This window comes from Papilio polytes, unplaced genomic scaffold, assembly GCF_000836215.1.
Source record: "Papilio polytes unplaced genomic scaffold, Ppol_1.0 DF823923.1, whole genome shotgun sequence".
Classification (NCBI taxonomy): Eukaryota; Metazoa; Arthropoda; class Insecta; order Lepidoptera; family Papilionidae; genus Papilio; species Papilio polytes.
Window position 1 is genome coordinate 729368 of NW_013525281.1, and position 13765 is coordinate 743132.

Consider the following 13765-nt stretch of genomic DNA (forward strand, 5'->3'; position numbering starts at 1 on the left):
CAGACTGTCATCTCAATATTGTTTACAAGGCCTCGAATAAGGCTCCGGACATAATATGAGTTTTAATGGTAGGTAAAACTCTGCTATTTTAATTTAATTATTTAGTTACTAGCTGTTCGCGTGCGGCTTCATCCTCATGAAATTATAAATTCATTTTTTGCATTTGTCAAATTCTCAATTGCAAATGTCAAAATACCAATTACCTTACTATGGCAACCTTGCTTCCTTGAGGTTGGCAGTAACTTATGGTCTCTTTCCCACATTACGGTTTTTATCCAAAATATTTACCCCCTAAGTTTAATGGCGTGAAAATATATAGCCTAAAACGTGACGTAAGTGTAAGGCTTTGTATTAAAAAAAGATTTATTCAAAAATATGCTGTATTGTTGACATCTTAGGCAACAAAGAAGTGTGTGTTTACGCTTTATTCTAATAGTATAGATAATAAAAATCTGCACGACATAAGTCCGTTGAATTGTATGTGCTTGGTTAGAAATATATTTTTTTTTTTATAAAAAAATAGAAATTGTCTGAGCCTGATTTTTTTAAATAATTAAATATCTGTTTATTGTTAGGTGTATATTATCATAATTACTACTATTGTTATCTTTAAGATATAAGTACATCATATAAATAAATTCCTATTATAAATGAGATTTAGATGGATGTTTGTTAGAGTTAGTAGGCTGAACGGATCTCGATGAAATTTAGCCTAAATGTAGAGGACAGTCTAAGAACACATAGGCTACACGTTTTTGTTTTTTTTTTAAATTCCACACGGACGGAGTCGCGAGCGAAATCTAATCATTAAGTTTACCTGATCTGTACTTGTGTGCGGGAGTCCCGAGCGAGGCGCGGCTCGAGCGCGCGCCAGGTGCCGGGCGGGGCCAGCGCGGCGCCGCGCCACAGCGCCGCCAGCGCGCCCAGCGACAGCGAGCTGGCCGCCGCGCCGCTCCGGTCGGTGCACTTGTTTAATATCGACGAAATCACCGACACTAGCTCTAGACCGTGGCTAGATGGCCTGGGGAACACAAATATCATGACAAAACGCAAATAAATGGCTCCTATGTAAACCATCGTATCTTTGAAATATATATTTTGCAAGAAGCTTTAATATGGTAACAACGATGTACGATGTTTTCCTACATTTTTCCTTTCTAACGTTACTTTCAAATTTTCACAGTAAATGAGTATTTTACAAACATAAAACAAAATGCAAATGCAAAATTGTAACTCACGAGTCTAGTCTACATAGGAACCTCGATAAAAATTAAATTCACTGCAAATACAATATTTTCTGTTAATTTATCTCAAATTTTAAAGTTAGAATTTCAACGGATAATGTTATTTTAGGCTAATTTTCATATTTTTTTAATCTAACCTCAATTCACAGATGCGTTTGACGGCGAGCGCTTTGGCCACGTCGACCTCCCACTTGAGGTCGTCCGGCCTGCCCGCGCGCGCCTCCGCCAACAACTCTTGTAGGTACGGGAAACAACGCACCTATATAACATGAACATGAAAGAGACGCAGACAGGGAATAACACGGTGTTAGAGTAGGGCGAGGAAGGGCGATCGCCCAGGGCGTGAGACATAAAGGGCGCATCAGATGCATAGACACGCGCGCTTTTTGTGTGTCCATATAAGAGTTAAGGGTGCTCTAATTTCGCTTGGGGCGTCGGTAATTTCAAAATTATCCCTAAATGGTACTCAGAGTGAAATAAAAGGAAGGTCAGGGAGAGTCAAAGAAACTAAGCGACTTGATATATGTTTACATTTCTAATTATAAATACATAAGCAAATGCTTCTCTACGTAATTTAAAAAAGAGTAGTATGTACTTGGCAAGAAATTTTCGTTAATACAATTACGTCATATCTAAAGCTACCATAGACAATCGTAATTATAAAATTCTTGTTCTATTTCTAAAAACAAACAGGATTACGCAAATGTCAGAATTGTGAGTTACAATCATTTACATAGAACCCAATATTTCCTAAAATTATAAAAAATAAGTTACCTGAGTTTCAGCCAGACTTGTATATAGCATTATAAGAACAGAAGTAGGAACACCTTTGTTTGTTTTCAATTTATTTAAAATATTAACGATAGTTGGCACATTTTCCTAAAAAAAAAAAACAAAAAAAAAGTTATAGTCTTATAACGTAAGTGTCACGTTACAGTGGTTATTCTATTTACCTTTGTTTTAGCCATTAAAGGTAGACCCCTCAAGCATTCCAGTTTCACACTAGGCTGGGGATCATTTGCTATCACATACATTAAAATAGGCAGTACGGTAACTGACAATTCTTTTTTCACATCAACCAGTTCAATTACAACCCTTATTGCCTTCACAATAAAGTCCTCAAAATCTTTCCTCTTTTCAAATATCAAACTAACAAAGAAAGGTAAGATATCTAATTTTAAATCATCATTTGATTTTGTTAATGATTCAAACCAATCTTTCAATTTTTTAGGGTCATCTCTCAATCGTTCCCACGTTTCTATAACTTTGAACATTTTGTAAAGATGTCCGTCTGTATATAATAATGTTTGGAATATTTTGTTTGCTTTTAAATTAGGCATATATAGACCGCTGTCTTCTTTTTTCCCAGTTCTATATATATCAACTATACTTGACGCTACTTTTAATGCATTTGTTGTTAAATACGAAGGCAGATGGAGCCACTGCAGGGATAACGCGGTAAATACGTTTAAACTCAACAATGAGTAGTCATATTTACTTATTATATTTAAACCTGGAAGAAAAATAATACATTTAAACAAAAAACAATGCACATTTTATACAATACTAGCTTTCGCCCGCGACTCTTGACGCGAAATTAAAAATTAATATAAAACATAGCTTAAGTTACTCACTACAACGTAGCTTTTTAATGGTGAAAGAATTTTTGAAATTTTTCCAGTAGTTTTTGAGTTATTTCATTACAATCAAAACAAATAAAGTTTTCCCCTTTTTAATATTAAGTATAGAAATAGCTGTTGCTTGCGACTTCGTCCCCGTGGAATTAAAAATCTTACTAATATTATAAATGTGAAAGTTTAGATGGATGGATGTATGTTAGAGTTTGTAGCCTAAACGGCTGAACGGATTTCGATGAAATTCAGAAAAGATGTAGAGCACAGTCTGAAAGAACATATAGGCTACTTACTTTTGTTTCTTTTTATTCCACGCGGACGGAGTCGCGAGTGAAAGCTAGTATTGTAATATATATAGCCTATGTTACTTAGCGTAGCTTTTTAAAGGTAAAAGAATATTTGTAATCTGTACAGTCGTTTTTGAGTTTGATACATAAAAAATCCAAATATTTCCTATATCATATTATTATTGCCTACTGTCAGGATTAAAAAAAACCCTACAATAATGTATATTACTCAACTAAAAGCGGGAATACACATGCCAGTAAAATTACAGATTGCATGACAGTTCACAAGGTCATACAAGACTAGACTTGACCCGTTGCGTTCGCCCGTAGCTATCATATTATCATACTAGCACGTGCCAGTAGCTAGCTTGCAAGCCACTGGCATCACACACTTACACAAGTTAAATAGTTCATGTAGGTACAACGCAGAGCTGTGTGTAAGGTTGTCAGCCAGCAGTAGGACAGTGAAGCCAGCGACTGTTCGCAGCTCAGGCGCCTCCAGGGCGAAGCACCTCTCTATCAGGCTGTAGCACGCACGAGGGTCCCGTCTAAAAGGAACGTTAATTTACACTCAATAATCTATGTAGATACGTCAATGTCGTAACAATCTTCATATTAATAATATAAACTTGATTAAAAAAAAGTGACCGACTAAATCTAATAGACGAAAATACTCGGAAACATCAAAAAAAAATTCAGATTAAAAAAAATAGGTCAGATTGGAACTCAGTTTTTACATTATTTTTTGCAATTTCAATTCTCACGTTCTTTAATTCAGGTATTCTGAATGTCTTATAACAATACGGGGAAGAATAAAAATGGACATAAGAACAAACTAACATTTACCTCTGCTACATAATTAGTGATTTGTTGGAAGTGGAGGTGTTTGTCTTCTTGCAATGAACAAGGGCATTTCCTTAAGTGGGACACCGCGGGATTCCGCGACTGTACTTCACATACTAATTACTACTACAACTTACCCATGTCTGAGCATCTCATTGGAGATCCTGGCGAGGAGAGGCAGCATCGCCATCACATAGTCTCTCCGCTGCTGGTAGATGAAGGCATCCACTACAGCGCTGTACGCCGCGAACGCGCGCTCTAACAACGCCGGATTGCATATCTAAATGTACCATAGAGTATAAAACTAAAAGCGATAGCTCTGTTAATTGTAATATTACTCTTGCTGATATCATATTAATATTATAAATGCAAAAATCCTCTTCAGAATCTTCAGAATGGCTAAAGGTATCTCAATTAATTAGCACACATGTAGAACATAATCTGGAAGAATACATAACTTAATTGTTATCTGCATAAATGATGATGCAGGGCAAAGGCATAAGGCCATCTTACTAATTTTACTAATATTATAAATGCGAAAGTTTAGATGGATGGATGGATAGATGGATGGATGGATGTTTGTTAGCGTTTGTAGCCTAAACGGCTGAACAGATCTCCATGAAATTTGGCACAGGTTTAGAGCATAGTCTGGAAGAACACTTTTATCCCGGGAATAGTTACGGTTCCCGTGGGATTCATTAAATTCGTTTTTAATGTTTACTCGATCATTCCGCAACGGTTCAACATATCTTATTGAAATTTGGCACAGATATAAAACAAAGTCTGGAGTACACATGGGATAAGCTTCATCCCCGAGAAATGTACGGTTCCCGAGGGATACGTAACTTTTTGTAATTTATACAGTTCGTATGTTTTCTAATACCACGCGGACGGAGTCGCGGGCAACAGCTCGTATTTAATAAATTATTAGTAAATATATTTCACATTTAGAGCGGGAGCACGCCTTTGACTAAACCATAGCACAACTGTTGTGCGATTGTCGATTGTTTTTAAGCCAATTCAACTATTTAGTTGCACAACTAAATATTGAGTAGTATTCACCTCCATACAAGCTCATAGGAATCAAAGCAAGACTAAACAGTTGTGTGATATCTTCAAAGGGGTCAATATTTAGATTGGTTATAAAGCATTTTCAACTACTACTTAATTGACAACTTATAACCATTGACCTGTTGACAGGAGACACAGTCAAGGAGTAGTGCGGATTGGGCAGCTGTCTGCGGTAAGCTGAGCAACATCTGCCAAGGCCGGATGCTTGCACACTGTCGATGCGGATTACACATCAGCCAGAAGAACACTGAGCGAAGTAGTTCTAAACTATTTGATGAGATCCTACGAAATGTAAAAATAAATGATTCTTTCTATATTAAAAAACTTTATTAGGACTGTAAATAACTGGCACAATATCTATACAAAAAGAATTGTTTTGATTGACATTTTATCTGAAAATGTTGTAAAATATGTGAAAGTCAGTAGATCAGTAGATAGATGTTTGTTAGAGTTTGTAGCCTAAATTGCTGAATGGATCTCAAAGAAATTTGTGAATGTAGAGTAACTTACAGAACACATAGGCTACTTTCTTTTGTCTTTTATATTCCAAGTTGGATTTGAGGGAAGCTAGTCAACTGCGTTTTATGCATAAACTAAGTTTTAGTTTAATAGGTCCTAAAATTATTTTTTCACTAAGACTACCATTTTACTTATTGACACTTACTTGTACTCAGGGTGTGTGCACAAAGCATGCATTTGAGCGAGAACGTCATCTTCAGCATCTTTGTTTTTCTCCAGCACAGATATTAGAGGATGCTGCGGAGATTTGACTGAGAACTGGCATTTGTATGGTTGACCGGGAATAAGACGAGATCGTAAATCCAGTATCAACAAACCAGTCATTGTTGATATTGTTGCTGAGTAGTTACTACAAATGAAAGATGAATTCTAATTAATATTTGTTGGTGAAGGAAAACATTTTGATGCAACCTGCAAATTTTAATGAAGACATTTAAACATAAGACAACCAGCGCTGGCCAGGTGGCCTATTCACCACACTGTTGGCAAGTGCATGAATTGATGACGACATTATACAATTAAAAAACATAACAATATTTGACTTACTGTGCAGTTGGAAGTAAGGTTATAACAGTGGACATAGTGTGCCCAATTTCTAATACTCCAAACTCTACCAGTGCTAGTAGACCCTGGTATGCAGTAAGACTGACTAGAGTGTTCTCTGAAGAACATTTTTCTCTCAAAAATTTAAGTTCTTCGTTCTCCAACACGAACTTTTGTCTTTCAGCCGGCTGATATTTTGATTTTATTGTGGAAATTAATTTGTCAATAGCATTAACGATTAAGACACTATTGTTGGTTTTCAGTTTATATTCAATTTCATCCATATTCAGTCGTTTATATTAGTAAATAAATTAAAAACAGATGTTTTTACACGTAACCTATTTGATTAACTTTGACATCTGATAATTTCAAATCCAGCTGATGTCTGTCAATAAATTAATACGTTCGGTTTCATGCATCTTCACTGCGACTGTTTAACAATTTTACGAATTTGAATCTTGAACGTTGTAAAAAAAGCAAAACATTTATTTAAACACAAAAAACAGCAAATAAAAACACTGTCTTTTTTAAACATTTACATTTGGCAACACAAACCACATCATGACACATAAAACAAGAATAGAACACATAAAATAAGAATGACAAATGTCATCTGAGTCTGACATTTAATTTGTGAGTGTGAAATAAAGATTTGTTTTAGAAAAAGGGTGATTTTATTCGATTACAATTTTGTGCTATTTATGTTCGTGTGTCTAAAAACTTCTTAATATAACACCCCTAATATCCAACTCATACGATGTCAACTCCACCTCGAGAAACGATACAAAAACAAATCCAACAAGATTGGGCGAACAGGGAATACATTGAAGTTATCACAGGAAGTATTAAAAAGATAACTGATTTCCTTAACTCCTTCGGTAAGTAAACAAAGCGTATTATTTGTATACTTTGTTAATTTAATTATTGTTTTTTGTGTATGGAAACGAGCAATCAAATCTTGATATCCCATTGCAGACATGTCTTGTCGATCTCGACTTGCAACATTAAATGAAAAATTGACTTCATTAGAAAGAAAAATTGACTACTTGGAAGCTTGTGTAAGTACCTAATCCAATAAAAATCTTATTAACATCAGTAAACTTGTAATAAATGAATATTAATATTAATAATTGATAAGTTATATGAAATATTCTAATTTTCAGGTAACTAAGGGAGAAACTTTAACTTAAATCAAACACGGAGATTGTCATTTAATTATTGTTTAAACATAAAAGTACTGAATTATGACAGTAAGATATATTACTTAATAATATTTTTTTTTATATAATAAAATGCTACTGCAGTTTTCATGTCTCGAGTTACAATGCCAGTTGGTGGCACTCAATGTGTTCTACATTTCATTTATGTTATATCGTAATTTAATTCATTTGTAAATATTTTATTACAGTAGTAATATTAAGACTTATGACACTTGGTTATAAATACAGAAGAGATGGTTAAGGTTCTTTTTCAATAAATTTCAATGAAAAATTGCTGCCTTTGGGTTTTAATGTTATCAATTCAAAATATTAACTAAAACATGGTTAATTATAGATTAAAAAAAGAAAATAATTGATAACCTAATGATTGTCAGTAAATGGATTCCTTTACTTTACAGTATGTATGGAAATAAATGTTGAAACTGAAATAATGAAAATATTTAACCTATCAAGTTAACTATAAATAAAGACAGTAACATACTGGAATTATTCTTTTATTTTAAATAGATTTTCACATTTTTTATAAACATTTAATGAGATTGTTTAAACTGCTTCCAGCATCAAAGCAACGCCTTGTCCACCTCCGCAGCTGGAGGCTGCCACTGCCGTCTTGCTATTACCTTTCCTAAAATCATTTTAATGTTGTAGTTGACCAATTTTGCCTAGAGAGATATTATTTTACACTTATGATATTTCAACTAGGGTTGTAACGGAACTCTGATTCCGCAATTTCATTCTGTATGCAATTTATTTTTTCCTATAATTACAGAATATAGAATGAAATTGATTTTTTTTTTAAAGAAGAGAATTAAGATTTGCTTTTACCGTATCTGGTGCACCAAGTGTGTTGCCATCCTAGCTCCGGTGGCGGCTACAGGGTGTCCCAACGACAATGCCCCACCACACACATTCACTTTGCTTTGGTCTATATTCAGTTCTTTGATTGTCGCCAATGCGTGTATCGCTGTGGTTTCATTAATCTAATAAAAAAAGCTATTAATTAAGCCATAATTAAAGCAAGTGTTATAGTCTGTCTTAAGTTTTGGATAATCTGTGGTAGGTAAAAGTGCGGGAAAATACAATTTACAATCTTCCTCTTAAAGTTGACATTTGCGTACCTCTAATAATTCGATATCCTGTATTTTTTTGTTAGTGACAGCAAGTAACTTCTGAATGGCGGGAATGGCGCCTAAACTAGCTTGTTCTGGTTGTACACCGACGCACGCCCAACCCGCAAGCCGCGCTAATGGTGTTAAGTCATGCTTCTTCACTGATTCTTCATCAGCTACTATCAATGCTGCAGCACCATCTGCAGGAACCTTTAACAACATTCTGTTAGAATTAAAAATCTACCATTACTCGTATTTGGTAGGTTTGGTAGGTATGAAATTGACTATTGATACGTAGCAGTAAAAATAATTTGTTTATATATCGATAGAATATAGCCTCCAAAATTCGTATTTTTAAGTTTGTAAATATTACCAACCGTAGAGTTGCCAGTTGTAACTATTGTTCCGTCGTCTACTGTTGGCGGAATAATTGATAATTCTTGCGCGGTTAAATCTAATCGAGGTATTTGATCTGTGTCTATTATTATATCTTTTTTAGCCTTTACACTTATTGGTGTAATTTCATCACAGAACACATTATCTCCATGAGCTGAAATTAAGAAAATAAACGTATAGTTAAAACTAATCTTGAAGGAATAAAACAATAATTGACGCTGGTTTATGAAACATTTGTATTGTTTATCTATTTCGCACGTTTAATGTCTCACCTAATTTCCATTTTAAATGACTCTGCAACGCGTACTGATCTACTTCGTCTCTTGATAATTTATATTTCTTCGCCACAAGCTCAGCTATCTCTTCCAAACTTAGACCACAGTAGCTGTCTATTATTTGTTTCTTTATATGGTCCTCCATCTGGTATTTGACACCGAGTGTGGTCCCAAATCTTACGTTACGGACCAACATTGGAAGAGATGACATAAGTTCAGTCCCACCCACTAAACTTACTTTGGATGAACCTGTTAAAATATCCTAAAAGAACACGTAAAGTAGAAAGAACAGAGATGCTACAAAGGATACAACTTCATCGGATAAAAAGAATTAATTAAGTAAAATATAAGAGTTTCAACTTACTATAGTACCAGTTATAACAGCTTGCAGTCCCGTACCACAAGCCTTGCTGACTCCTAACGCTGGTCTATCTAAAGGAACTCCGGAATACGTACCACAATACCTAGGAGTCTTCCCGCCATCGCACTGACTAAGCTATGGCCAGAAAAAAATTAATGTAACAAGCCTTTTGCAGTAATCAATCATCAACTAAAAAAAATTAACGAATACTCACAAAGTTAACGTTCCCGACTACGGTGTTATCAATTATTTCTGCTTTTATATTGGCCGAATGTATAGCATCCTTTGCCGCCTCAGCGAAAATATGCGATGCAGGTAAATCTCTGTAAGGTCCACCATAACTGCAAAAAGGAGTTCTCTTTGCTCCAACAATAAATACACCTGAAATATTTTAATTAAATACTTTGAATATTTACGAATGGCTTTACCTTTTGATTAAAAAAAAAACTCAAAGTATTATGTTTATTAAACATGGTAACACCGACGTTTCAATGTTTTTAAAAACCAATGATGTGGTTAAATTAAGAAATGTTAAGATTTCTTTAATATTCTACTAACATACTTTAACCGTTTCAAGGATGGAATATTAAATGAAAATAATAATAGTAATGCATGTAATTTTTAGGTTAAATAGAATTATAGGTAAGATTTATTTTAAATATTACCTCTGCAGTTTAGCGCCATCAAGCCTAAATTTAACCCGTTCCAAACCGGTCCACGGAACTGAATACTTGTTTATGTTGTCAACAAACAGATAATGATATCTGTTATCACAACCACGTTCTGATATAACGTTATTTTTATGTAAATTTTACTTTATAGTATTGATGACCTTGTGAGATTCACCTTCATATTTTAAATGGAAACTGACATCTTTTTTGGATCATAACGAAATTAAACTATTTTTATCTGTAATGTATTGATTTTAGGTTAATTAAAAATCATATGAAATTAAACAATTTTATTAAATTATTTTAAACAGTCTCCAGAAGAAGTGCGATGCCTTGACCACCTCCAATACAAGCGGACCCTATTGCAGTTTTCAGACCTCGGCGCCTGGAAAAAAATAATGCAATCTGTCACAACCGTGTTTACACGATTGTTGTCCCTTTCATGTCATGGAATGAGACAATATGATTTTATACAAGAGTTTTACAAGTCGATACTCATAGTTGCCAGCGACCCAACCTTTCGCCACAATAGTACACTATTTTGTCTTTAGAATAAATCTATATTCTATCCAAGTTATTGATACCTGAGCTCATGAGTCAAATGTGCGGTGATCCTGGCTCCCGAAGCCCCCACGGGGTGCCCCAGCGCGATGGCGCCGCCGTTCACATTCAAACGACTCTGATCGATACCCAAACTCTTCACACAAGCAAGTGTCTGAGGCGAAAACGCTTCGTTAATCTAGAAATTATAGTGACAATAATTATTATCATTTTTTAAAAATAATCGATGAAGATGATGCCTTATGGAGATCTATATCTATCTACTAATATTATAAAGAGGAAAGATTTGTATTTCTGTATGTATTGAAATAACTCAAAAACTACTGGGCCGATTTCAAAAAATTTTTATTATTATTTTAATTTCACGCGGGCGAAGTCGCGAGCAACAGCTAGTGTTAAATATGTTAACAGATTATTAAATTCTAGCTGTTTGCAATTTCGTCCGACTATACTCTTCCTAGTAGTTTTTGAGTTATATTAATACAGACAAAAATACAATTATATTCTTTTTATAATATTATTATAGATTAAAAAGGTATAAAACACAAGAATTATAATAGCGTTATGTTAACATACCTCGATAAGATCAATATCGTCCAGTTTCATATTGGTAACTTTGAGGAGGTTTTCGATAGCGGGCACGGGGCCGATGCCCATGATGCTGGGGTCCACGCCCACGTACGACCACCCCACCAGCCGCGCGAGGGGCGACAACTGATGCTTGCACATTGCTTCTTCACTTGCCAACAGCAACGCACCAGCGCCGTCGTTAACACCCTAACAGAATAATGATAAGTAAAAATCTGCTACATAAGTACTACTTTTATAGTCCAAGAAGAATATGAAGGAATATTAAGTACATTTTTAACTCTTACAACTAAACTATTGAACAACTGTTTAGTCGCACTTTGATTCCTATAAGCTTAAATAGAGGTGTGCACACTACTCGATTTTTAGTTGTGCAACTAAACAGTTGAATTGGCTGCGAAACAATCGACAATCGCACAACTATTTGCGATAGTTTAGTCTGAGGTGTGCGCCCAATCTTTCTAGCCTTTTGATTAGTTGGTAGCTAAGAGTTACTTAACAAATCTGAGTGCATAAAATACTTGTTCTTGTTACGATGTTCGTATAATTATAATTACCGATGAGTTGCCAGCAGTCAGCACGCCACCTTTCCTGAACAGCACCGGCAGCTTTGCGAGACCCTCCGCCGTGGTCTCCGGCCGAGGGTGCTCGTCTTTATCCACCACTACCTCCCGTTTCCTAACCTTCACGGTCACCGGTGTGAGCTCTGCCTTGAACACTCCGCTGTCGTGTGCTTGAAAAGTTGACAGTTAATTGAGAATTAAAACAAGAAATCGTCGAACGATGTACAAAAGTCCACGTAACAAGTAAGGCAACATAAATATTGGACAACACAAACGAAAAAAAGGCAACAGTCGTAACAAAGCTTGCGTAATTCCTTGTCCTTCTAACGATATCTAAGATCCCGACAAGGGCGGATCCAGGGGTGGGGGTCATGACGCCCCTCTGAGCTGGTTTGTCAAGAGCTTGACAAAATGTATTTCCATATTTTGTTAAGCTCTTGACTTGACCACGACTATGTGACCCCCCTTGGAACCAAAGGTGGATCCGCCCTTGATCTGTGATCTCCAGATTCCCCAAGTCTTAGACTGGGTAGAAGCGCGCAAGGTTGACTCTTATTGTCAGACATCAAAGTTTATTTTAGGTTATTGACTCTGATTAGTTGAAATATAGTGCAAACTAACCCTTCTTCCACCTCTGCTGCGATAGCAAAGCAAATTCATCCACTTCTTCTCTTTTCAATTTGAACTTCTCTGCTAAGTTCTCAGCAGTCTCCGCCATGTTGAAATTGCAATAGGTATCAACAGAGCCTTTGCCTAACACGTCTTCAAACTCTATGGAGGAACCAAGTGGTATTCCGAAACGAGCGTTTCTCACCACGTAAGGTACTAATGACATGCTCTCTGTTCCACCTGCAAGAGAGATTTGCGCGGTCCCCGTAAGTATGTCCTGGAAAACAGTTGAGTATACTGAAATATTTTGTTTCTTAAGTGACAGCACTTTATTTTTTAGAATATTCTTGTTTACCTGCGCACTGTTGATGACGGCCTGGAATCCGGAGCCGCATAGTCTATTCACGGCGAGTGCGGGTCGCGTCTCCGGCACCCCTGACTTCAGGGCTGCGTGACGTGCTGACAACCCACCGTCCGCGGAACCACTTATCTATAGAAATATCGATATTAAGTCCCATCTTACGGAATAATTGTACTCCTCCATTATAGGCAATACCTTACCCCGTACACCTGTCCTACATTAACTGTGTCGACCAAAGCAGGTGCGATGCCGCTGTTTCGGAACACGTCCTGTGCTGCTGCAGCGAGTAGATCTGCTTGATGTACATCTTTCAGCGCGCCTCCGAACTTACCGAATGGCGTTCGTTTTGCCGCAACAATAAATATGCCTGGGCGATGTTTATTTTTTACTTAAAATTATAATCATTAGTCGTTATAACTTTTGAAACAAATGCTAAAGTGAGAAAAAGATCTGTGGTTAGTAACTAAAAGTTTTGTGTTGCCAATATTTGTAAAGAAGAGCTGGCACGAGGGGGCGCCCTTGTGTGTTCTTTACAGATTAAATTAGTAAAGCGAGAGTACTGATATTGTTAATTTTCTCTTATACTGTGCTTATTTTTTGTTGCTCAAATTTTTTTCTATGTATAATGTAAACATTGTAGCATTCGAGTGCAGTCACGCAAAAGCTAAATACAGAAGCAATTAGCGGCCATGACTGCGTGACGTCACAGGTCAAAGAACTCGCGTAAAAACTTTTTTTTAAATTAATATATGGTAGTAACGTAAAAGTTGGACACGATTCCTTATAAACGTGTTTTTTCTAAATATCAGGTATACACAAACACAAAAAACAAAACCGACTTCCAAACAAAATACACGAAAAACAAAACAAAATGCACTAAAAACAAAACAAAATACACCAAAAACAAAAT

General features: G+C 35.8%; 4 protein-coding genes across 4 annotated transcripts in view; 1 reads left to right on the top strand and 3 right to left on the bottom strand.

Annotated features, from left to right (window-relative positions):
• The window catches only part of LOC106102069 (focadhesin), a 16457-nt gene extending 9944 nt beyond the window's left edge, over positions 1–6513 (bottom strand). Inside the window, exons 1-9 of the mRNA XM_013281476.1 lie at positions 6145–6513; positions 5744–5947; positions 5199–5361; positions 4146–4288; positions 3562–3713; positions 2198–2757; positions 2019–2123; positions 1382–1503; positions 818–1021 (exon numbers count right to left, since the gene is read on the bottom strand). Of these exons, the coding sequence (XP_013136930.1) occupies positions 818–1021; positions 1382–1503; positions 2019–2123; positions 2198–2757; positions 3562–3713; positions 4146–4288; positions 5199–5361; positions 5744–5947; positions 6145–6425 (1934 nt within the window). The 5' untranslated portion in view covers positions 6426–6513. The remainder of the gene's footprint in view (positions 1–817; positions 1022–1381; positions 1504–2018; positions 2124–2197; positions 2758–3561; positions 3714–4145; positions 4289–5198; positions 5362–5743; positions 5948–6144) is intronic.
• A 232-nt stretch (positions 6514–6745) lies between these two features.
• Positions 6746–7360, top strand: LOC106102198 (probable protein BRICK1-A). The gene is made up of 3 exons (XM_013281611.1): positions 6746–7019; positions 7117–7199; positions 7305–7360. Exons 1-3 carry the CDS (start codon positions 6899–6901, stop codon positions 7329–7331), a joined length of 231 nt encoding a protein of 76 aa, XP_013137065.1. The 5' UTR covers positions 6746–6898; the 3' UTR covers positions 7332–7360.
• Positions 7361–7451: 91 nt separating this feature from the next.
• On the bottom strand, positions 7452–10230 carry LOC106102197 (3-ketoacyl-CoA thiolase, mitochondrial-like). The gene is made up of 8 exons (XM_013281610.1): positions 10168–10230; positions 9717–9883; positions 9506–9637; positions 9139–9403; positions 8848–9020; positions 8480–8680; positions 8187–8341; positions 7452–7986 (listed from the first exon to the last, which is right to left on the bottom strand). Exons 1-8 carry the CDS (start codon positions 10184–10186, stop codon positions 7905–7907), a joined length of 1194 nt encoding a protein of 397 aa, XP_013137064.1. The 5' UTR covers positions 10187–10230; the 3' UTR covers positions 7452–7904.
• Positions 10231–10447: 217 nt separating this feature from the next.
• Positions 10448–13546, bottom strand: LOC106102070 (3-ketoacyl-CoA thiolase, mitochondrial-like). Its single transcript, XM_013281477.1, has 8 exons — positions 13528–13546; positions 13056–13243; positions 12850–12984; positions 12507–12771; positions 11880–12055; positions 11311–11511; positions 10758–10912; positions 10448–10558 (listed from the first exon to the last, which is right to left on the bottom strand). Exons 1-8 carry the CDS (start codon positions 13544–13546, stop codon positions 10477–10479), a joined length of 1221 nt encoding a protein of 406 aa, XP_013136931.1. The 3' UTR covers positions 10448–10476.
• Positions 13547–13765: the final 219 nt, after the last annotated feature.